We start from the raw sequence: 25,460 nt of genomic DNA on the forward strand, positions 1-25,460 counted from the left end.
GATGAAAACTTAGTGAGGTTTTTCTTGAGGTTCCTAGTATGATAATATTTTTTAAATGTCATAATTTTATCTTATTAGATTTTATATAAAGATATACCATTATCAAAATAAAATAAGATAAAATAAGATTCTTTTTTAATCTGACATTCAAGTGTTTGCATTATTAAATTCGCTGATAAGATGGATGAGCATTTTAGATATAGATAGTTAAAGAATATGCCTTAAGTTGAAACCTTTAATACAAGAAAAGAATATATCTTTGGTCCACTTTGGTGCATAGTTCAGAGTCATTGAATCAAATTTGGTACAAGATGATGTGACTTTACAGTAAAGATGATTTGATAGCTGATTAAGTAGATTTAATTCATATTGTAAAAGAGAAAAGGGTGGATCTCCCCTGGCAGAGCAGGAAACAGCATTAATCTTTATCGATGGCCAACAGAAGAACAGAACATAGTTCAGTCATTCCATCAAATTTGGTAGAACATGATCCGACTTTACAGTCAAAAGGACTTGATTGCTGATTGAGTGGATTTTAACTCATACTGTCAAAGAGAAAAGCAAGGAATTTTCCTGGCAGAGCAGGGAACAGCATTGATCTTTATTAATGGCCAACATAAGTAACGAAATGGAAAGGGATTTCTTAGAATCTTGTGAAATAGGTGATATCAGCAAGGCGAGAGAAAAGCTCAGAGTTGTTAATCCGTCAAGTTTGAAGGAATTGAGGACGTCGGAGGGGAGAACATGTTTACATGTGACAGTACTTACAGGAGACCCAGGTCATGTTTTTCTCTTCTCATACTCTATGTTTGTTTTAAACAAAAAATATCTACTCTCTTTTTCTTGCTTGACCAGACAGTTGATTCATCGACCGCAGATTTGTTAGGAGAGTTGGGAGCAAAGTTAGATCTGAAGGAATTGATGAGAATGAGGGACAAGGTAGGCGACACGGGATTGCATGTAGCTGTAAAAACATATAGCATGGACATGGTGAATAAGTTGTTAGAGTTAGCAGCAAAATTACAGTTGGAGGCCGATTTGTGTGATTGTAAAAACAATAGACAAGAAATTCCACTAAATGTGGCAATAAGCTTGCAATTCCTAGAAGCTGTGGAGTTCTTAATGCCTCGCACTAAGAGTGCTCTGGAAGACGAAAACAAATTCCTTCTGCATAGGGCTGTATCGCTTAACCAAGTCAAACTTGTAAAGATTTTAATCAAATTTTCACAAGGAAATAATTCATTGTCAAAATTTATCAATCTGCCTTACCAGCACGTAAGTTTTTGTTTCCTTTTCTATCCCCTGTCTTCTTAACTAGAAATAAACTTGAATTTTTATAGCAAGAGCTCATTTATAAACAGTAAGAAGAAATAAACTGGAGTTTTCATAACAAGAGCTTATTTATAAACAGGAAAACCTTCCCAGTCAGCCAATTGTTCCAGGAGATACACCTTTGCACATTGCAGCAAGGAATAAATATGAGCGCGTAAGTTCTTTATGTATATACTATATAGTAGTCTAAATGAAATCCAAGTTTCCATATTGCATTATTTTTAACAGATTGTCCGTCTTTTTTAACCCTTTTCATATAAATTTACAGCATGGAGTTGATTGTCCTCTTTTTTTCTTTATTTTTCGTTATTGTGATGTTACTATTGGGATTTAACTGTGTAGTTTTTGAGTTAAATTCATTGACCACACAAACCCATCTCTCATAAAAATAAATGGAACACTCAATTTTCTTTACCTATGTTTCATGAGTAGTGATTCACACGAACCTATTTCTCATGAGAATAAGCAGAACACTTAGCCTCATTGACCATATGAATCCATCTCTAATAAAAATAAACATACGAATCCATCTCTAATAAAAATAAATGGAACACTTAGCTTTCTTGACCCATGTTTTATGAATAGTGATTCACACAAACCTATCTCTCATGAGAATAAACGGAACACTTAGTCTCATTGACTCATGTTTCATGAGTAGTGATTCAGATGAACCTATGTCTAATAAGAATAAATAGATCATTAAGCACTCATTGGATATAGGTGATGCTCACGGAAGTGAAGTACTGGGAGGTCACCCATCCCAATACTAGGTACGCTCAACTGCAGAGTCCCTCCAACTCATACTCCATTTGTAAAACCTTCATCAAGTGTTATACCATATGAACCATTCAGCTTGTCAATAGATAAACACGAGATCAAATTATAATTTTGATATTGTGTAATTTTTGAGTGACCCTCCTCGTGTTATGGGGCAGATGGTGGATTTGTTGGTGGCGATTCCTGGGCGAAAGAAGCAGGCGCTTAACGAGGAGGGCAAAACAGCGGTGGAGATAGCAAGAGAAGTGGTGGAGTACTACGAATCTTTCAGGATGATAAGAAAGCTGGGAGATGTCAGAGGGAAGGCGAAACCATTCATGTACAGTGCGCCACAAGTGAGCTATGAAAAGCACAAGAGAGCGACAGATATGATTAACGAAGCGTACAAAGAGAGGCGCAATGCAGAATTAGTGGTGGCAGCGTTGTTGGCAACCATGACATTCACGGCTTCTTTCACCGCCCCGGGTGGCTTCCAAACAGACAGAGACAAACACTCAACTGAGCTGGGGATCCCTGTGCTCATATCCTTCACCTCATTCAAAGTATTCCTTCTTTTCAACTGCATAGCCTTCCTTCTATCTCTATTCACGTGTATCCTGTGGGAGCTAACTTCAGAGCTGACTGTAGGAGACAAGTTGTTCTTCATGAGCATCAACGGAGGAGCGGTTTCTTTGAGCTTTGGCTTCGCTGCTTATGGCTTTCTGGCTGCAATATTCACCGTGCTGGATAACGAGAGGACCCCTTTCTCTTGGGTGCTCTGGGGTGTTCTCATTTTAATGTCTCTGTGTGGCATTTTCGCAGTTCTCTACCAAGTGGCAAGGTTTTCAGTGTCGCGAGCCAGACTCCTACGCCTCTGTGGTGAACCCCGTCGACTAGATGATATAGTAGAATGGGCATGGACATTACTTGAACACTCTGGATCTCGACATATTCCGTTTTGTAGGTGATATGATCCGTGGCACTATCAATGGTGAATTTAACCCTTTTACAGGTGGACCTCGTCTTTGATTGAACTGTTTGTAGCTCTTCATCCGACTCTAACATTGATGTCCAACAATCTGTTTAGATCCTTCACTCTTCATTATGTACGCCATTACATTAATATTGCAACGGTTTAGCTGATAGTAACATATGCCAAATGTTTGCTGATTTACAAAATGGTCGTAGAATTTATATTGGTAGATGTATGACATATCTTGAGAGAGCAGTTATTTTCTTATTCATATTTATTGGAAGTCTTATATTTGCGTAGATTACCATATTGTTGGAGTTTGTACCTGCCATAAAGGTTTTTATTTCTGGGCATTATTATCATTATGAATATAAAGACATTTGTCTTTCAACATTCAGCATGCATTGAGGCATAATTAATGCATAATTATAATAAGAGTTGTCTTTATTAGAGTTATAAAACAGACTTTCAGTTGGAAGGTGAAGAGTCTCTCCTTATGTTAATTATTAAGCGAAAGGCAATGTACACTTGAATTCTATTATCAATGAAATGATCTTTTATTGTGTGTCGTTGGTTTTTCCCTTCATTCTCGAAGGATTTTCTTAGCATATTTTTGTGTCTCTTGCACTCATTTTTGCTCTTCCTTATTGTTGTTCATCTTGACTTCTAAACTCAAAACCCAACATGATAGCAGAACCAAGTTTAGATAACATCATATAAAAGTTTCTTTTGTTTTAATTTTTCAGATTGTTTGCAATATGTTTTAGATTAAGGTAAAAACAAGTTTTGAAGGGGCCCCGAAACCCTTTACATAAAAGAAAAAGATAAACCACGAAGCACTACCAAGTTTTATTAGGACCTGAAACTAGTTAAAAAATCAAAACTGGGTTTTACAAGGACCTGAAACCAAAAGATAAGACTAGAAAAAGCAACCAGATTCTACAGGGACCTGGAACCTAGAGACGAAACCAACTGGCAAGCAAAAGCCAGCAATCAGCACACCAGTACCACAACCAGCATACCTGCACAGCAGCCAACACCTTACCAAAAAAGCCAATAACAACAAGGGAACTTATGATTTTCCTTTTAATTTAGTGCCTTCTTTACGTGACCGGAGGTTCATATCTAAAGGGGGAGCAGAAGGCTTAATTTTCTTTCTTTTTACTGCAATCCAACCATCCTCCACCTTCGCAGCCTCAACAACCCAAACCCCAGAAGAAATGGAACGGTGGAACCCAAGGGAAGCAGAAGCCACAACAATCTCCCCAGGAGAGCCAGAAGACAACTGGGCCCCAGAAAGAGCATCTGATACCAAGGTAGGAGCCAGAGTGGGAATAGGGACCAAATCTAAAGTCCTAACAACTTCCTCTACCACAGGCACCGAATGATCACCAGAAGCATCATCAGGGGGAGAATCACCCACAGGTTCCAGGGGCGCAACCGAAGATTTATGCACCGTATAGTGCTTAGAAGAGGCCCCTGACCACCAAAAAAGTGGTCACCTTGATTTGGACTTCTTAGCACCACAACGATCAGTAATATGACCTGTCATGTGACATTTTCTGCAACGAAAAAGGATACCTTCAAAATCTAACATTTGAGTCCAAGAACCCTTTGCAGAATCCAAGCAAATCTCCTCAGGAAGGCCCTTAGAAACATCCAACTCCACAAAAATTCGTGCACACGTCGAATGAAAAATATCCGAAGTGTCAGAATCCACATATAAAAAATCACCAATAGCATTTCCAATAGTTTCAAAAACAGAATCTTGCCAAAGATGCATCCGGAGATTCGGAAGCCGGACCCAAGTAGGGAACCTGTTAAAGGATTCAGTAAGTGGATTAAAATCTATATGCCACGGTTTAGCCATAAGTGGATACCTACCCTGCCATGAAAAACTATTATCACACATAATAGTCTTCCTGTCTTTAACACTATAATAGTCTTCCTGGCTTTAACACTTTCAAACTTAGCTATAAAAAATCCTTTTGCATTCGGGAAGATGTGGACATTATTGTCTATAATTGGTTCCCAATGCATGGAGATCCAGGCGTGAAGATCAGCAAGAGAGGGCCAAAAACCCCGAAAGCGAAAAATAGCAGCAAAAAAAGATAGCTCTTCTGCTGTATGGAAGATATCTTCAACTGTTTCTAGGTCTAAAAAAACCCTAATAAGATTTGAGACACTTACGGGAGACACATCACGACGAGAAGGCCCTGAAATAGGATTTGAGACACTTACAGAAGACACATCACGACGAGAAGGCCCTAAAAAACCGGCATGAGAGTAGTGATGGCAATCAATTTCAACTATATTTGTTTTGTTATTATTACTAATCCCGTCTGTGGTGTGCTTCTGAAGGATCTTCTGCTAGAGAAGATTCTATTTTATCTGTTGATAGATTGTTGTCGATGGTTCTCATTATTTTACAATTTCTGCAATAGACTCTTGCAATATTTATGTTCAGAAGGGCGTTCGGATCAAGGAATTGAGAAGGCAGACCTTGATGATTATCTTCGTCATTAAAGTTCAATCGCTGATAGCATGTCTGAATAACGTCCAGCCATTCGCTGGAGTTCTTCAATTTGCCTTATCTGTCGTGTTTTTTAATTTATGTTTGGGATGTCCTATTTTCGCGATTAGCCTCCTCTTGTTCTCGTGTCTCTGTCGCCGTTTTTTAAGTCTACCATTTCTCAAGTGACGTCGGATTTTTTTTCTCTATTTATATCTCTATTCAGTATTGCATCATCTTCCCTTGGCGCTGCTGTATATGAGATTTACATTTCATTTCTGAATGAGTTTTTTGTATCGATGATTCTAATGAGATGTGTAGCTGAAAGTGCATGCCATTATTTATCATAAAAATTGAAGACCTGTGCACGGAAAAAAAGGACCTGGGATATCATTTTGGATGATGAACTATTTCGGTAGAATCTTGTGTGACGTGTGAATTATTTCGAGCATAATTGGGTCGCATGCATATATGTAGGGTTTTTTTTATCTGTAGAAAATGGAGAGTTTCAACTTGTGATTATAACAGTTCTGTATCTGTGTCAACTCTATTTTGTGGCATAATTTTGTGACGTGATTATTTCCATGTATGTGCAAGATTTCAGTTGAATGTGCTGTAAATAGAAGTCTTCAGTTTTATTCTTAAGTTATAAATTTATCAGTCATTTATGATTATGTAACTCTATGTACTGAGAAAAACACTGAACTGAATCGTGAAACAATATTTCGATCAACAATCAAGCATTAATAATTGATCAGAAGAGTTTTATTATATTTTTCATTTGTATCCTTATAGGCCTCTCGACTCTAATTGTGATGATTTTTTTTAGTCTTCTACGTGCATTGTTTAATTTCTCGGGGATGAGTATTTCCTTGCGTGCTGTGAAATACAAGAGGACTGGACTACATAAAGATAAGTATTGTTTATACATTTTTATATCGCTGCTAATAATGTTTTCTTTCCAGTACTCATCTCTATATATGGTAAATTGATTTACTAATCTCTCTTCATTGCAGGATGCAACAAGAGAATTGGATTAATTAAAAATTTGCATATGCGATTCAAAGGGAGCTTGTGTTTCAGAGGGAGATATTCAGCCCAGAGGGAGGTTACATTCTCTTGATTAAGAGAGAATATTCATGGAATTCCTGTCATTTTTATACATGCTTGGTATTATAGATACTGCGATTAGTCTGGAACAAATTTTCAGCTATGATTTCATTTATGGTAGATTTTGAGACTCTTGATGGAAATAAGTCTTCGCTGTGACTGCATTCTTGCTGATTTTATGAGTTCTTATTCATGATAGTTATAAGGTCAACCTGATAAACTCTTTCACTCTAGGAATGAAAATCATGGTAAGAGAGTCCATGATGACATCACATTGAGAGATTCAGTGATGGGAGTTGGAAATCATGTTGAGAGAGTCCATGAGTGTATCACATTGAGAGAATTTGTAATTCAATGTTAGTTGTAAACCTTACTAACTTATCATGTTGAGGGATTTCATGTCAGCATCGTCTTGAGTGAGTTCGTGATGTAAGTTGTTTGTGATTTGCATGTTGAGTGATTCCATGATTTTTAACAAATTGTTCCATGATTATAACCAAGTTGATGGGTGAATGCATGATAATGTGTGAACGTGGGGATGGGGATGAGTGGTGACTAAATAAGAAGATATAATGTGATTGGTGGATAAAATAAGATGAGACACCTAAATTTATAATAAATCACATCATTCATCAATAAGCCTATTTATCAAAAAAAACCTATCATTTAATAAACACAAAATTAAATTTCAAATAACATAAATAGAGGAAAGGCACCAATAGTGGTTGTGGCTATAGCTAACTTCCTGCACCCAATGATCCTAAACAATACATCAAATTCTTCTTCTCCTTTATAGTTAGCAAGGCTTTGTGGATGAAGTCAGCTTATGTTCTTGAAAAACTAAAACTTATATGTGCATTCATCCTTAATATGTCTAGACATATTAACATCATCCAATTTGGGATCTTTGTTCCATGTCAATACCATACCACTAGCACAAGGCATAACATGTGTTCTTCAATCCACTGAGCAAGGACATCTATACAATATGAAGGACAATCTTTCAACAAAAGGGTCAAAAGGTGTTCAATTAAAAGTATTTCTAGATCACCTATGTGAAGATGTTTCTACTCCTTTTTGAGCAATACCTCGATGTACAATAATAATTTATGATTTAACATTTTAAACAAAAACTGTGTATACATAGAATTCATATTTTCTCTTTCACATTATAGCATTGTACACGTGATTGCAAAATAAAAATAACACATACAAAATACATGTTCGCTTTCTCTTTCTAGCTATACCATTATAAACAATTTTGCTAACAACATGCCTTTTTAGGCAATGACTTACCAATTTCTCATATGACTTGAAGTTTTTTCCCATTATTGAGCCCTTTGGCTTTGTTTCGGGTACTTTTTAAACTTATTTCCGATGATTCTACAACAAATTTTGGTTTCCCATTTTAGTAAGATATGGTATAGTTTTCTTTGCATTGTTAAATGTCATATCCCTTTCAACTTCTCCATGATTTATATCTACAATTTCTGCCATTAGCGATTCAAACAAAGTGCTTTCCCACGGATTAGTGTTCTCAAATTATTATTTTTCAATTAGAGACGATTCATTACTTTTTTTAAGAAATTTACTACTAAGATCCACAAGATTTTCCAATGCAACCTGCACTAATGTAAGTTTAGGCTTCACTTTCTTCATATAACTCCGGCCATTTTAGATTCCTTAAGCCCTAGAGATATCTTAGTCTCTGGAAGAGATTAAAAATTCTTCTATAGTTATTTCTCAAGAAACTATTTTGCTTGAATAGTCTTCTACAAAAGGGTTTTATCTCTTTACAACGTTGTGGACACTTTAAACCACATTATTTTCTTTCTCTGCAACCACAAGATTGTCCCTCTCATTAACAATCTCTAAATGGAAATCAGTAATCAAGTATTGTAATACTTTGTATAAACTACTTTTTCTTTTTCTCTTTAAGTTGGGTTTCTTGGGTAGCCATCCTACGATGAGACTTCTCAAGAAGTCTCTAAAAACTTAGGAGCTCCTTTTTCATAGCAAAAAGACTATCTCTCACACTCTATAACTCTTCATCCCCCACTACGGATATCCTTAATGTTTATAAAACTCCTATGCAACTACTCTCAATTGTAAGGAACCAAATATGCAACCTATTTTTTCTCATGCATATTCTTAGCAATTTTAAGCTTCATTTATGCTTCCTCTCTCTTGCTTTAGGACCTCAATAAATCATTCTCTTGCTCTGTCAAAAGTGGTTGCATCTATGTGATCTCACCCTCTTGTCTACTAACAATCAAATTTGTCTAATTTAAAAGATGGAAATTAAACCTGGAACAATTCACCCATAACTAATTAATCATCTTTGATTTACATCTCTTCCCTTAACATTTCCAGCTCTTTCCCTTTCAATACTAATTCCTCTTGGGCACAAAAATCCTCTCTTTCCTTCTCCCTAAGTGCAATCTTGATACCATCAAGTTCCAAAAGACAGAAACCATAATCATGTTTAGACTTCTCCAACTCTTGGTGAAGATTGGTTTGTAGGAAAAGAAAGTTAGAGAGCTTTTTAATAGAAGGCTCAGACCACTCTTATAGAGACTTCTAGAGCTCTTTTTGAAGCCCTAAGTTCCTCTAAATAAAAAATTTAACACAAACTAAACACACAAAAAACTTGTAAGAATATTTAAATCTAAAATGAAGATATTTTAAATAGTTAAATGCATAGCTGATTTTAAGTAATCACTTGTCTAGTGAAACTTTTGTTGCACAAGAAGTGTGGTTGACCTCACATTCAACACAAATGCATGCAAAGAATAAAACCATTTTTTCTCTATTGACTTTCCACACATCTTAGTGTACCTATTACACACAGGGTGATTACTAGTATATAAACTAAATGTATAATAAAATAATTGATATAAAATAAAATAAAATACATAACAAAATATTCTTCAAAAAAATATATATATATTATGAAGATAATATTGTACAATATTTTAAAAAACCATTTTAAACCAGATATTGAGATAGATAGACAAGAGGTTAATTAGTTTTTCCTTAATAATATGATCTTTAAAATGTCTAGTTTAATGTAAAGTTAAAATAGTCTCATGATAAGAAAAACCAATACTAAACAATACTTTCATAATTAATTCCAATAAAAATACTATGTAAATTGTATTTTTACTAACCTCAATCACATCTTTGAAAAGATCAACTGCAATTATTAGGTTATGTGGCGCAATAGAAGATTCGTCTTCCATACTCTCTCTACATTTAAATCTAATAAACGTATTAAAATTTGCAAAAGTGTTTTTTGGTGTGCCAATCTTACCATTCTTGGTCTGTGCAATATTTAAAAAACATCAATGACTAGTACAACTGATACTCTATATTCTATATTTAGTTCGCAAACATGCAAATGCTTTTTGTGATCTCATTATTTTTATTCCAATAACTTTTAGAAAAATCAATGCCAACTAATACTCTGTACATTTAATTGTTATAAAACTACTAAAATTTGTAAATGATTTTTAGTGATCCCACTATTCTTACCTCATGCCATCTAGAAATGAGTTTTAAAACAGTACATAAGAATTGTGCAACTTATAACTTGCTAAATAATATAAAAAAACATAACCAAATGTAACAGTCATTTAACTTTTACCCCATGATCACATTACTTCAGTGCCACTGCCATCAATTGTAAAAATTAAAACTAAAATTAAGGAGTTTTGAAGGGAAAAAAGAAACTGGAAAGAGTAGTGCAAACTTCACAAATACGCGCCGTAATTAAACTGATCTTTTATTTATACAACAGTCGACGTCTAATTTGTGAATTCAAATGCTCAGATTCTCCGTTTTAAAATGCCTGGCTTCATGAATTTTCCTACAATAATCGGCTGGGCCTGGACATAATTTCAATGGGTAAATTTAGCGTAAATACGTAGAAAAGAAGGTGTAACAGGATTGCAATCATGTTCGCCATTCAAAAATGGATTTTATTTGTCTATATTCCAGTCGACGCATTGCTTCTGAACGTATTAGAATCGATGTTAATAAAATTTGCTCCTGATCAAGAACTGGTAGCCGTTGAAAAAAACACAAAACTAGTTTAGAATGTTTCACATTACTAATTTTATTTACAAGTTTGAGGCTTGGCATCGTCATCAAGCAGTTTACCGCCATTAAATTTCAAAAAAAGGAAAAATCAGATGGTCCACTAGTGTACTTCTACGCTTTGAACATTACTTAGTCTTTGATATTAATATGCTGTGGATTTTACTGTTCTTCTCTGCAACGCAAGAATAAGCGATTGCCTTGTCGGAAAACTGGCATGATGAACATGTGGAGCTTACCAAGATTAAATCTTATTCAGTGGATTGTATATATATGGTGTTCTATCCATATTTCTTACCTCAAAGTAAATGGATGTTCTGAAAAATATGGAGAAATGGACATTACATACCCCTTTTCAATTGCAGGAGATGGAAATAGTTGGGGTCTGCCTGGCTTCGAAATAAACTGCAAACAGAATGAGAGTTTTGGAACTAAAGAGCCCATTCCATTTCTGTCCATTCCTTCGGGAGAAGTAAAAATCTTGAAATTTTCTCCCGATCATCTCCTCATTAATGCAACCCAATTCTTGGCCTCCACTTCCAATTGTCTAGGCCAGTCGGCTATGACTGAAATCATCATTTCTAGCACGGGGCCTTTCCGACTTTCTACAGAGAACAGGTTTTCTGCAGTTGGGGGTGAGACATTAGGCGACTTTAAAAACACTAAATCGGGTGTTTTGGGAGGATGCCTATCACTCTGTCCCGATTCTCCCACTTTTTCAACCTGCCATGGGGATGGTTGCTGCCAAGCTACCGTTCCCTCAAATTACACAGATTATGTCGTCTTTATAACGAATGTCGATCCCGAGTACAGAGAACGTAATTATGCGGGTATACTTCATCAAAATAGTTGGGCTTTGATTTCTAATACTTCGAGCTTAAATTTTGGATATGCCTCCATTAGCCTGAATTGGAGCATTCCAAATGAAACATGCGCCTATGCTAAAGCAAAAGGTTCATACCAGTGTTTTCCCGAGGCAGAGTGCAGAGATGTGGGATGGGGTTATCAATGCAGTTGTATGCCTGGTTTTGACGGCAATGGCTACTTGAACGGCACCCACTGCACAGGTCTTGTATTTGTATTTGTTTTGAGGATTTATTTGCCTGAAGATTTTAAGAAGTTTTTCAAGTTTTATTTACCGATTGTGTTTGACATGTCGCTGCAGATATCAATGAATGCTTGGATCCTGGTTTGAATGACTGTTACCCTTCATCAAAAGGAGGTAGATGTGAAAATACGGAGGGCTCGTACAAGTGCTCTTGTGTTAGAGTTCATGGAGATGGCACTCAGCACGGCACCCGTTGCTCTACCAGAATCTTTCATACTCATACTTTACCCCTCACCACCGTCACTATAGGTACAACTCTGCTCTGCGGTTTTGAACAAATTGTATGCATCAGAAATGTTAAATCTTGATGGTAGATATGATATGTTACCAAAATTTAATGTAGTTTTGGAATCAAAATTAACTAATATTTTAAGAGCAATAGTTGACAAGATGGAATATTTATTACATTTAGTTAATATTTGTAGGAATAAAGTATTCGATCTTTTGAGGAGATCACCTGTCTCAATTCAACATCAGCTCAAGTGCATTAACTATAGATTTTCCTCTAAGATTTAACTCACTTAGCTTGCAATTCCATTTCTATTATCTTCAACAATTAGTGTGCTATTTGAACTATTCACTATAAAGTTCATTTAACTCATCAATTGATAAGTGGGAGATATTTCCCACAGCAAGTCAAATTATGATATTGTTTTTGATTAAAAAGTCAGGGAGAGGGCCCTAAACCTAGAAATGGAGAGTCGCATTACAACAGTCTCAAAGAACAGCAACAGACCATTACAGCGTCAAGCCTGATCGAATAACCATCATCCAAAATATCAAAAATTCGCTTTGTTTGCTACTTTAGTTGTATAATCTTCAACAATCGGTCTACATTATGAACTATTCATTATTAAGCCCCTTTAACTCATCAATTGATAAGTAGGAGATATCTCCCATAGCAAGTCAAATTATGATACTATTATCAGTATTCAAGAGCCTAATTTTGGAGTCAAACGTATTGACCCATCTTCCATGGTTAATGGTTCAAAAGAACCCATATCTCATGAGAATGAATAACTCAGCATTTGTTGCATCTAGGTCAGTAGTTCAAAAGAACTCGTATCTCATGAGAGTGAATCACTCAGCATTGATTGCATCTAGACAATGTTCACAGGCTGAATCGCTAGTCTTTATGAGAAGTCACTTATCCCATACAACTCCAACTCAGACATTCAACTATTAAATCTCTCAAAAATCAAACCCACTTAACTCAGCATTTGTTGCATCTAGGTTAGTGGTTCAAAAGAACCCATATCTCATGAGAGTGAATCGCTCAGCATTCGTTGCATCTAGACAATGTTCACGGGCTGAATCGCTAGTCATTATAAGAAGTTACTTATCCCATACAACTCCAACTCAGACATATTCAACTATTAAATTCCCTCAAAAATCAAACCCACTTAACTTGTTATTCCATTAATAAGACCTTCAACACGTATTGTACCTTATGAACTATTCGTCATAAAATCCATTAAATCCTATTTTGTGTTTTTGGTGTCCAGGAGTATGTGCGACTCTGGTGGTTGCGCTTACCAGCGGAGGTGTTGTGCTCTTGATTTTGAAGCGGAGGAGGACGAGACTTGTGAAGCAGAACAACTTTCGTCGCAACGGAGGAGCTCATTTGCAAAGACTAATTTCTCAGCGGGCACATGGGTTGAGAATCTTTTCCTTGAATGAGATTGAAAAAGCAACTGAGAGGTTTTGTCCAACTCTGCTCTTGGGATCCGGTGGCTATGGAACGGTATACAAAGGCACTCTTTCAGATGGAACTTTTGTGGCGATAAAGAAAGCTAAATCCAAAGAAGTTGATTCCAAAGAAATCAATGATTCCATCAATGAAATTGTTATTCTGAATCAGATAAACCACAGAAACGTAGTCAAATTGCTCGGCTGCTGTCTGGAGACTACAGTTCCCCTGTTAGTTTATGAATATATTCCCAATGGGACCCTGTTTGATCATCTACACGGTAACAAATATAAAGACCGCCTTCGCTGGGAAGATCGCCTGCGCATCGCTTCAGAAACTGCATAAGTATTGTCTTACTTGCATAGTGCTGCATCTATACCCATTGTGCACCGAGATATAAAAACTTCCAACATTCTGCTTGACAATGTTTATACTTCCAAAGTAGCAGACTTTGGCTTGTCTCGCCTTGTGCCAATGGACCAGACACATATTACCACACTTGTGCAGGGAACGCTAGGTTATTTGGATCCTGAATACTTTCAAACAGTTCAACTTACACAGAAAAGCGATGTCTACAGCTTTGGGGTTGTGATGGTGGAGCTTATGACGGGGCTGAAGCCCGTTTCCTTTGAGAGGACGAAGACCGAGAGTAATTTGGCCATTTATTTCCTCAATAGGATGAAAACAAACAATCTGACTGAAATTATTGATTCTCGGGTTAAAGGAGATGGGGCCGAGAATATGGAATCGATAGAGAAGTTGGCAAATCTAGCAAAAGACTGTCTGAGCGTTGAAGGGGAAAAAAGGCCGACAATGAAGGAGGTGGTTCAGAAGCTGCTTTGGATTAGAGGGGAGGCAATTTTGCATCCATGGTTGAAGTCTGATGGAGCACCAAATGAAGATGAATTTGTTACTGGGGAAGTGATTAACGAGTATACAAGTCAAACGGCGGATCTATATCCACGGCTGCCAATCACTGTTTCAAGGGTTTTAAGATAATACAAATGGCAGCAAATTAGAAGTTGTGATTTTGAATTATTTTGATCTTACAAATAGTAACTTCTATTTGGCCACTCTTTTTTAAATTTAAGGTTTTAATGTCATATTATCAAATTCCAAGTCATAAGGTGGCTGGACTATGAAAGGGAACCTTAAACTCTAAACTATGAAGGTAGAAACGTAGAATTGAAGGAATGAGCAGATAATTACTAAAATGTTTAGGTATTCTAGTTCACAATAATTGTTTTCTCATAAATGTGAAGTAATAACTGTATTTCTACGATATGCTAGTTGTTAGCTAAGGCAATAAAAAAGGGGATGTTACACTGGGTATGCATGCATGTTTATACTATAACCAATTTTGTTCATCGATCTTATCTACTATCTATTGCTAAATTGAATTGTAGTGCATACCCGAAAAAAATTATAAATTGTTGAGACAGTTCTCTAATTGAATTTGGAGGTATGGAATCCATACGGGACTCGCCGAGTCATGCCAGGACTCTGCGAGTCCGAGGCAAAGTCCATGTTTCCGAGGCAATTTGCCTCTGGACTCGGACTCGGCCGAGTCCTGGCAGAGTCCACATGGACTCGCCGAGTCCAAGGACGAGTCCTGGGCGAGTCAAGAGCCCAGGACTCTGATTTTTATTTTTAAATTTAAAAAGATAGAGATTTCCGGAAGATGTTTTTTACAATGTATATGAATTCTAAAAATGATGTGGCATGTCAAGAATCTATTAAGGATTGAATCTTAAATCTTAAATCTTCAACTTTATATTATGTTATTCAATTTTTTCCTTCAAAAGTTCGTTATTATACTTGTATGATTTTTCGAGTCCTGACCGAGTCCGATCGCCGAGTCCGAGTCCGAGTCGGATTTTGACTTTCTGAATCAGGCGAGTCCGAGTCCCATAACACTGGTATGGATAACATGGAAATTGTCAAAAAGTCGGTTTGTGTTGGAGCAGATAAGAGTTTTAGTTATGCAAGGTCATAAAGGCAGTCTTTGCACAAAGATCCAAAATCAATGTGCACCCTATGTTGTATACTTTGGCTTGTCTCGCCTTTTGCCAATGGACCAAACACATATCACCACACTTGTACAGGGAACGTTGGATTATTTGGATCCTAAATACTTTCAGACAATTCAGCTTACACAGAAGAATGATGTCTACAGCTTTGGGGTTGTGCTGGTAAAGTTTTTGATGGGGCTAAAGCACGTCAAAGACCGAGAGTAATTTGGCCATTTATTTCCTCAATGTCATGAAAACAAACAATCTAACTGAAATAATAGATTCTCAGGTCACAGGAGACGGGGCCGAGAATATGGATTCAATAGAGAAGTTGGCAAATCTAGCAAAAGGTTGTCTGAGCGTGGAAGGGGGAAAAAGGCCGACAATGAAGGAGGTGGTTCAAAGGTTGTTTTGGATTAGAGGGGAGGCAATTTTGCATGCATGGTTGAAGTCTGATGGAGCATCAAATGAAGATGAATTTGTTTCTGGTGAAGTGAATAACGAGCATACAAGTGAAATGGTGGATTCCAAGATGATCCAAGTGGCAGTAAATTAGAAGTTGTGATTTTAATTATCTTGAACTTAAAAATACTAACTTCTACTTGGCAATTCTTTTTTAAAATTATGGCTTTAATTTCATATCATCAAATTCCATGTCATAAGCATAGTTGGACCGCTATAAATTGTATGCAAGGGAGCAGGCAAGAAGCATTTGTATGAATGCAAAAATGTAGAATTGAAGGCACATTGACATGAAGCTAAAACACCAACATGAAATTGATCCTTACCCTCGAATGTATCTTGCATAAGCAGATAATTGCTAAAATGTTTAGGTATTCTATTCATGTATATTGCACAATAAAAAAAAAACAATGCATGTTTCGATAATCTATTTACATATCTTTCATTGGTGAAATAATAAAGCTAATTGACAATTGTAATTTATTTTAGGCTCACAAAATTTCTCTAATATTAAGTCACAGTTATTATATTTGTGTTGTAGTATACTATACAATGAGAAAATATCTTTGGCAAAAGGTTAAGCAAAATCTACAGTAGTGGCATATTGACCGTGTTCAATTCACACAACATGACGTAACATGTTTCGATAATCTATTTACAAATAACAACATAACATTAAAAACTTATAGACATTTCTAGTATACATGCATACTTGTGCTGGAAATTGTGTTTTTTCAGTTCTACCTGTCATCCATACATATGAATTGAGGTTCAGTAGACCATGGCTATTTATATGGTAAGCACCACACTAGAAGATTACTTGCATGGTGGATTAAGATTCTTAAATAGACCATGGCTTTTCATATGGTAAGCAGTATTGAGAATCCATTTATACATACCTTGTGAATATTTTAAGTACTTGGTAAATGTCACATGACTTGACATTCAAGAGGCCATTACTATTGATATCATGAGGTGATATCTATATCGTGTATATCTTTTGATCAAAGATATTCTTATTCTTGCTAACTTGATATTACATTGAGGTAATACCTAACCATGTGTTTATCCTCTCTAGCTAAGGAGTGTTGATTATTTGTAACTTCAGTCGGATACATATATATTATATTGTCTTTATGAATGGACTTGTCCTATGAAGGGACATGTATATTTTTAACTTATTATCCATTTAAATAAGTGGCTCCTGCATTTGAAAACACATTACAAATGGCAATGTCATTACATTTGCAACGATCCCAAGAAACTAATAGTTTTTAATTTCTATTTTCTACTCTTTTTGCAAACTTCTACTTAAAATTAATTCATTCTTATCTATGCCCTTTCTCTGTTTTTCCCAATTTAGAAAAATGGAATTTATGCTCAGCAAATTGGCCAGCCACCAATTTGAAAATGGGAATTTGTTTCCCACCAATCAGAAAATGGGAATTTGTTTCCTATGATTGTTTTTTAAAATACCTGCTTCAAAACTATAGTCTTCCAATCATATTTGCCCATACAAATTAATGTGATAAATTAATGAAAACATCATATCCCTAAATTATATAAGACAAAGACTAATAATTAAACATTTAGTTGTCTAATATTATTTATACAATAATTTTAATAAATTATATCATCATATTTTAAAACATATACACTCTACACAACAAACATTATATATAATTTAATACTTTTAATCTATTCAAATAGCTTCAATAATTTGATATTGGGCAAGTACAAATCTAAACATAAAAATAATATTCTTATTCTTCTTTCAGGTGATCCAATATTTGCTTTGAATGTGACCACAAGCTAAGCCTTCAATTTGGTAGTCGATAATTTTAGATTGTCTTGGCTTCTCAAATTCACTTGTGTTTCTTTGCAACTTGACTTAACTCAAATAATTTGAGTAATTATGTCTTTCTACCTACACCATCATTTTTATGGAGTGTATTTTGAAAAGTGAACAAGAGTGTCATTCATGTCTTCCTTCTAGAAGAGCTCATTGTTCTCTCCACACTTCTTCAAAGCTAACACGACTAGTGTTAGTTGACATTATGTATACAAAGCGTTAACATAGAGAGTTTTGAAGAGGACCCAACATAATGCATATACATGAAATCAAATTTATACCACCATTTTCTTACTCTAGATTTTTTGTTTACACGTTATTAATGGAAATATAACTGCAAACCTACAATAAAATAACGTTACAATAAAAGCCTACAAGTTTGCAAGATTTTGTTGCATTTTTTCAAATTTTATGTCTTGCTTAAATATATTTATTAGATGCCTTTGGAGGTAAACAAATTGGCAAATGTGTGGAACGAACTTTTGTTTAGTACACTCACAATAGTAAGTGGTTCTAGTGACTTAACAAATATAGTAATTTTGACAAGTATTGTACATGTTGCTTTATGAGGCATAATGAATTTAGTAAGAGGTTTGTAATTAAGACTCTATAACTCGTCTATTACATGCAACTCGAAGTCATGTTTGAATATATGATTTGAACATTGTTGGAAGTGTGAAAGTTCTTGAGAAATAATACTAATAGATATTTGCCTATAGATTTTTTCTTGATGTAAGTTTACCAAGATTTTTTCAAGTATATATTATGTTATGTGTATTTGCTCTTCTCTATAATTTTCTACACGTGTTAATATCATAACAATAATCTATAACTTAAAAGATAATGAAACCAAAATAATACTCCTTAGACTTAGATTTTGATTCCATTGTCATCATGAAGGAACCTATGCCAATTAAGATATATTTATTACTAAAAGTATATGGCAAACTTGGGAAGTCATTAAGGTGGTGCTCTCCAAAATAAGAATCTTTTAGGATTGAGATCTCTATTAACCTGTAACTCTTTTAATGGTCTCATGCGATCAATTACTAAAGTATTCTTTGTATATTCATGGTGCAGTCCTTTTGAACTGCTGTAATTATTTGTTTATACATTTTATAAAACAGCTTTCTTCAATAAAAAAGAAAAATTACTACGATTTAATTCTTTAACTAACTCCAACCTCATGTTCCCATGCTGCTGCTTAAGTGTCATTTCTGCTTAAATTTAAGCAACTGAAGTGTTCCCATGTAAATTTTTACTTCGAAGAAAGGGAAAAATTGGAATCTTATATTAGCGGAGCAGCTATTGTTTAGGAATTCAAAATAAGGGTGCAGTCCCATGGAGGCGGGCTTCCTAAAAAAAATCAATAGGTGCTATTGAGACTTTTTAAGATTATTTTAAAGTGGGAGGTCCCATGAATTATTAGTGGAGTTTATGCTTAAAAATTTAACCCTCGACAATTTATGGAAGCAAGTGGTCTCATGAATTATTCTATTCATTATTGCCAATTTACACAACTGCATAATTTAAAAATATTATAGATAAGAATCAAAAAATATACATGATTGACAAGTAGGAGACAAAAAGCCTAAGCCGGTGGGGCATTTTCTAGCCCTCCACCTTTTCCACCCACTCAAATTTGCACCCTAAAAAGTAGGGGTAACTATTTTTGAGGAAAAGATTCTATTTACTCATGTAGCACTTTCTTTTTCACTTCATGGGACCTTCCACTCCATAAAAATAGATCTTGAAGCCCCCCCTCATGGGACCGCACCCTAAGCTATGGGAGAAAAGGGGGGGTTTAAAATAAGTACAAATAAGATGCAACTGCTTATTGAAAAAAGCTACAAGTGTCTTCATAAAAAAGAGTTATCTCATTTTTCATTGACCTAAAAAAAATTATTTACATTTTATTAACAACGCATAATTTAAATTTTTTATTCAAAAAATACATTTAAGAGTAATGCTTAAAATAAGCAGCAGATTTGCTTTCATGAGACCATCACCTCCACATATTACTCCTAAAAATATTGAGCAGCTGCTACTAGCAATTTTATTAAGATTTTAACCTCTTCACTACAAATTAGCTATCTTCACTGGAATAAAAACAATAAAGAAGCCCTAAAATGAAGTCTTTGAATCAATGGAGCGAATTGAGCTAGAATTTGTATATCCACAGTTTAGAAATGGTATTTGATATTTTAAAAAATATTTTTGATTCTTTTCTCACCCACCAATGGTTACAAAATTGTATAAGAAGTGGAATCTCGAGTCCACTACCATAGGTGCCTAAGCTTAGACAATTTAGCTAGGCCTCTCGTATACTCGGCTCTCGTCATCAAAGGTGCATCCCCTGTGTCCTTTTAGTTGACATTTGAAATCTCAACCATTGTTTTTTATTTTCTTTTCCCTATACATATGGCATTCCATTTGTCTTTATGTTGGTGGACTATGCTTCGTCCTTTGCCTCCCAGCATGATTGTTTGACATTTCAGTTGGCCCAATAGTAGAAAGTTCCCTTGTCTAATATGTTACGTCTCTTGTTCATGTAGATTCTGATCAAGAAGAAAAGGTTAATGATTAAGAGCAGCAGTGCAAGATGCATAATTTCTCAGGTTTAAAGTGCCTAGCTACATACTAGAGAGAAGAAAAACCCCATGAATTTTCCGCGATGAGATAAAAATGGCTCTACTGGACCTGGATTCCGTTCCACCTAATTTAGCATTGGGTATTTCTAATAGGGAAACTAAATTTAGCTATTTTAATCGTAGGGACATAATAGTACGGCAATTACGCCCCCAATTGAAAATATGGCATTTTATTTGTCTGTATGTTTGTGGACGCATTGCTTGTGAATGTTTTTAAACCGATTTTAATCTAATTTGCTACCGGCCAAAGACCGATAGCCAATAGAAATTTTCTCCGACTTGGTCTCCATTTAAAACCCATCCTTTGACGTGGTAATAATGTATTAGACTGTTCGCGTCTGCTTTGAACAATACTTGGTCTTTGATAACCAGACGACTTTTCTTGTGTGATCGTGGCCGAAGAATGAATTCCATTTTTCAATGACACTATAAAAATGGCCATTGCAATGCTTAAGAACAAGCGATTGCTTTGTCTGATAAATGTGGCCAGATCATCATGTCGAGCTTATCAAGGGTAAAACCGTAAATCTATTTCAGTGGATTATATTTATATCGTGCTTTATCCATATTTCTGAGCTCAAAGCAGATGGATGCTTCGACAAGTGTGGAGAGATGGACATTCCCTATCCCTTTTCAATTGCAGGAAATGGAAACGGCTGTGGCCTGCCTGGCTTTGAAATCAACTGCACGGAGAATCACGAGTTTAGAAGTACACAACCTATTCCATTTCTGTCAATTCCTTCGGGGGAAGTACAAATCTTGAATTTCTCTCGCGATCATTTCCTCATTAATGCAACACAATTCGTAGCATCCACTTCCAAATGTCTATCTAGACCGACTAGCACAAGAATCACCATTTCTAGTGAAGGGCCATTCCGACTTTCTGAGCAAAACAGGTTTGTTACAGCTGGATGTGGAGCATTGGGCATATTTGGTATGGTTGAGGACACCAATTTCACTACTTTGGGTGGATGCGTATCCGTCTGTCCTGATTTTCCCTCTTTTTCTAGCTGTAACGGGGATGGCTGCTGTCAAACTTCCTTGTCCTTGAATTACACGGATTATCTCCTCACTGTTTCAAATCTCTCATTAAGTGGAGACACTTATGAGACAGAATGCAGTTATGCCGGCATACTTGATGAAAACAGCTGGGATTTGATTTCTAAATCAGATACCCTTAACTTACATTATGCCTACATAAGCCTGAATTGGAGTATTCCAAATGACACCTGCACCTCGGCTAAAGCAAAAGATTCATATCAGTGTGTTCCGGAGGCAGAGTGCAATGATCTAGGATGGGGTTATTTATGCAACTGTAAGCCTGGTTTCAGTGGAGACGGGTACTCTAATGGCACCGGCTGCAAAGGTATTGTGTTTATGATGTGGATTGATTTTCTTGATTGATTTGTGGAGCCACCTAATGTTTTGTAACTCTAGTATTCTGAATTTGCTTTCTCCTTGCAGATTTTGATGAATGTTCAGATCCTAGTTTGAATAACTGTTACCCTTCGTCAGAGGGAGGTAGATGTGAAAATACAGACGGGTCGTACAAGTGCTTATGCGCCAGAGGCCATGGGGATGGCACAAAAAATGGAACCCGTTGTTCTACACAAAGATTTCAGACTTTACCCGTCGCTATAGGTATAATTTTAAAGCAACTGTGTTCGGTTAGGCCCAGCTCCCTGTAATATTATAAATGTTAAATCTTGATTTGTGTTTTGGTATGTAGGAGTATGTGTGACCCTGGTGGTCGTGCTTATTGGTGGCGGTGTCGTGTTGTTGATATTGAAGCGCAAAAGGGCAACAATTGTCAAGCAGAACAACTTTCTTCGAAATGGAGGGACTCGTTTGCAGAAACTAGTTTCATCGCAAGCAAATGGGATGAGGATCTTTACCTTGGATGAGGTTGAGAAAGCAACTGAAAGTTTCTCTCCAAGTTTAATCTTGGGATCAGGTGGCTATGGCACGGTTTACAAAGGAACTCTTCCTGATGGCATTGTAGTGGCTATCAAGAAGGCCAATTCGAAAGAAATTGATTCCAAAGAAATCGATGAATTTATCAATGAAATTGTTATTCTGAATCAGATAAATCACAGAAATGTGGTGAAGTTACTGGGTTGTTGCCTGGAGGCACCAGTCCCCTTGTTAGTTTATGAATATATTTCTAACGGTACTCTGTTTGATCATCTATATGGTAACAAATCTGAGCAGCGTTTTCACTGGAAAAACCGTTTGCGCATCGCTACAGAAACTGCAGAAGCACTGTCATACTTGCACTCTGCTGCATCAATACCCATTGTGCACAGAGATATGAAATCTTCCAACATTTTGTTGGATGATGTTTACACCCCCAAAGTTGCAGACTTTGGGTTGTCTCGCCTGGTTCCAATGGACCAAACGCACATCACTACACTTGTGCAAGGGACGATGGGTTATTTGGACCCTGAATACTTTCAAACCATTCAACTAACAGAGAAGAGTGATGTCTACAGCTTCGGGGTTGTGCTAGTGGAGCTTTTGACTGGACTGAAGCCTGTTTCCTTTGAAAGAACGAAGAACCAGAGCTACTTAGCCATTTATTTCCTCGATACAATGAAGATGAACAATTTGAAAGAAATTTTAGATTCTCGGCTCACAAGAGAGGAGACGGGGAATATGGAATCAATGGAGAAACTAGCGAATTTAGCGAAAGATTGTCTGAGTGTGGAAGGGGAGAAGAGGCCGACAATGAAGGAGGTGGTTCAGGAGCTTCTTTGGATCAGAGGGGGTTTGAGGCCACACGCGTGGTTGAAGTCTGATGCAACACAAAATGAAGAATTTGTCTCTCTTCTATTAGATAGCGAAGTGAATGAGGAGCATACAATTGAAATAACAGACTTATACCCACACAGTGAGACTCTATCATTTGATGTTCAAAGCCTTCGAGATAAATTGAATGCCGGCAGATGAATCTCTGACTTTGAAACGGTGACAACTAATGGTCAATTTGGCCTACAGGCAAATGTATGTTAACTTTCGGGGTATTTGCAGCACAATTTGCTCTGATAAAATTATATACTCCTGTAATTCAAACGGAAAAAATTATGAACTACAAAAATGCCTTCCAAAGTATCTTGTATGCATCAACGCCATTGTTGATTAGTTTATCCCTATTCAGAAGGTATAATCAACTGCATTCAATATTTATTATTATTTATTATATTATAATATATACTGTTACTTTATATAACATACATGTATGTATAAACTATTCTATTTCTGATTGATTGATAACTTCAGATAATTCCTCGAGAGCTATCAGCTCTAATAGTTCCAATGCCGGACAGTTTCTAGTTTATCTAAAACCACTGACACTCGTCTAAAAGAACGTATCGATTTTTAGTATTATTGACGAAATAGTCTAAACTAGAAACATTTCCACCCAAACACCCTCAGCTATATGGAAGCATAAACAGAGCAGTGAAGTTGTGTGAAGGGAACGTAAATATAATAACAAGCAAAGAAATTGAATCAAAGAAGATAAAACATACAATAATACAGATATTTATCGTGGTTCGACAAAACTTGCCTACATCCACACTCGAGCAGGGAACTCTTTGATGAATAAACGATACAATACATGGGCTGCACACAGCCATTATATAGAGCTCTCAAATACAAAGAGTCAAGAGGGAGAACGAACAGTCATGGTCATGTGACCGTTAGACTTCAAATCCCAACAATCTCTCCCATGAAGTCCAACTGACACAGCCATGCATCATGGCATCCCCTGCTCCCTATACTGCATCTCAGAGAACAATGGAACTATGAGAAGATCTCAACATTACCAGACTTTGTTCCAGCACAGTCCAGATGAGCCTTCTCCAAGTTAAATCAGAATCAAAAATGTCTTCTCCTATTCTTGTGCTCCCCTTTTGGACAAGATTAGCTGGCTCTAAAACCCAAACATAAAATTGCCCGTTGTCAAATTTCAATATTTTCTTCTCCTCCAGAGTTACAGCAGACAACGTCCCTTCTGCAATTGTACCCATCTCCCTGTGAAGTTTTCTATTTTCACTTAGCTCTGCAATTATCTCTTTCCTTTCATTGTTTAGCCTCTCAAACTCTTTAGGAAGAGCCCCATGAAAACAGTAAGTCAGCACAGCCTTAAGTTCCTCTAATTTCTGCATCTTTTCAAGCTGCACCTGATTGGATCCCATATTATTGTCTGCAAAGAACACAAACATCTGCTCACATCCTTGAGCATTTTCTTGTTCTACGTTGAATGTCTTGAGAGAAAATTTCATCGAAGGAAGAATGTTTGTGTGGATAGAGTCCACATTACTGTGCATCACGTTTTGGCAATGTATCATAGTCTTCCACGACATGTACGTATAAGAAAATAATTTTTCTCTAGGATCCATTGCTCGAGCTAATACTCCAGTCAAATCATTCTGCACATCACATTAATGTTATTCTCTTCCAAAATAATAATTCCCTTGTCACCAAAAATGTTTCCATCTTCTGAGGATTTAACAAATGATTTTGACCTCTCAACCGATGCTATAATGTTTCCAGCGATAAACCATGCTTGATTATGGAGAAGATTTAGATGATTCATCACGAGAACAGCGGGAATGTGAGGATTTATGGTGTTGGGGGAATTCACATCCCAGTCTGGATCTTCCTGAATGACAAATGACGGGTTCAACTCTCAACCTCGTCCTCGATTGTCAATTCTACCAGTCACACATCCATTTTCTACACAAATTCTCTCAGGCCCCACATATGCGACCATCTTTTCTGAATCCGCTGTCTCTATAACACTTCCAGCGAAAGCTTGATTGTTGGTCTCAATCTGCTGTCTCTATAACACTTCCAGCGAAGGCAGTGACCCAATTGTGTGGTCTAACCGCGGAAACTCC

At 36.3% G+C, this 25,460-nt stretch overlaps 1 protein-coding gene and 2 pseudogenes across 5 annotated transcripts; all 3 read left to right on the plus strand.

Moving 5' to 3' along the window:
- Nucleotides 1-357: 357 nt before the first annotated feature.
- Nucleotides 358-7,087, plus strand: LOC149578840 (uncharacterized). 3 transcript variants are annotated; one of them, XM_089832030.1, is made up of 4 exons: nucleotides 358-779; nucleotides 878-939; nucleotides 2,268-2,651; nucleotides 2,737-2,909. In XM_089832030.1, exons 1-4 carry the CDS (start codon nucleotides 608-610, stop codon nucleotides 2,755-2,757), a joined length of 639 nt encoding a protein of 212 aa, XP_089688156.1. In that variant the 5' UTR covers nucleotides 358-607; the 3' UTR covers nucleotides 2,758-2,909. The 3 variants fall into 3 exon arrangements, with proteins under 3 accessions (XP_089688156.1, XP_089688148.1, XP_089688139.1); XM_089832022.1 differs by adding an exon at nucleotides 6,590-7,087 and having other exon boundaries at nucleotides 359-779; nucleotides 2,268-3,100; XM_089832013.1 differs by having other exon boundaries at nucleotides 359-779; nucleotides 2,268-3,267.
- Nucleotides 7,088-10,038: 2,951 nt separating this feature from the next.
- Nucleotides 10,039-14,705, plus strand: LOC149578841 (wall-associated receptor kinase 5-like; annotated as a pseudogene). The gene is made up of 3 exons (XR_016357977.1): nucleotides 10,039-11,848; nucleotides 11,947-12,138; nucleotides 13,395-14,705. The product of XR_016357977.1 is annotated as a wall-associated receptor kinase 5-like (transcript).
- Nucleotides 14,706-21,037: 6,332 nt separating this feature from the next.
- Nucleotides 21,038-23,622, plus strand: LOC149578842 (wall-associated receptor kinase 3-like; annotated as a pseudogene). The gene is made up of 3 exons (XR_016357997.1): nucleotides 21,038-21,922; nucleotides 22,021-22,197; nucleotides 22,286-23,622. The product of XR_016357997.1 is annotated as a wall-associated receptor kinase 3-like (transcript).
- The last annotated feature ends 1,838 nt before the right edge of the window (nucleotides 23,623-25,460 follow it).

The sequence above is a fragment of the Cupressus sempervirens genome, chromosome 1, assembly GCF_028749045.1.
Source record: "Cupressus sempervirens isolate cs-2001-9-10 chromosome 1, ASM2874904v1, whole genome shotgun sequence".
NCBI lineage: Eukaryota > Viridiplantae > Streptophyta > Pinopsida > Cupressales > Cupressaceae > Cupressus > Cupressus sempervirens.

Bases quoted from the DNA above. Each gene is read 5' to 3' on its own strand.
- LOC149578840 (XM_089832022.1), top strand. From the start codon at position 608: ATGGCCAACATAAGTAACGAAATGGAAAGGGATTTCTTAGAATCTTGT. The intron at 780-877 runs GTCATGTTTTTC...CATCGACCGCAG, and splicing joins AGTACTTACAGGAGACCCAG to ATTTGTTAGGAGAGTTGGGA. The intron at 940-2,267 runs GTAGGCGACACG...GTTATGGGGCAG, and splicing joins TGATGAGAATGAGGGACAAG to ATGGTGGATTTGTTGGTGGC.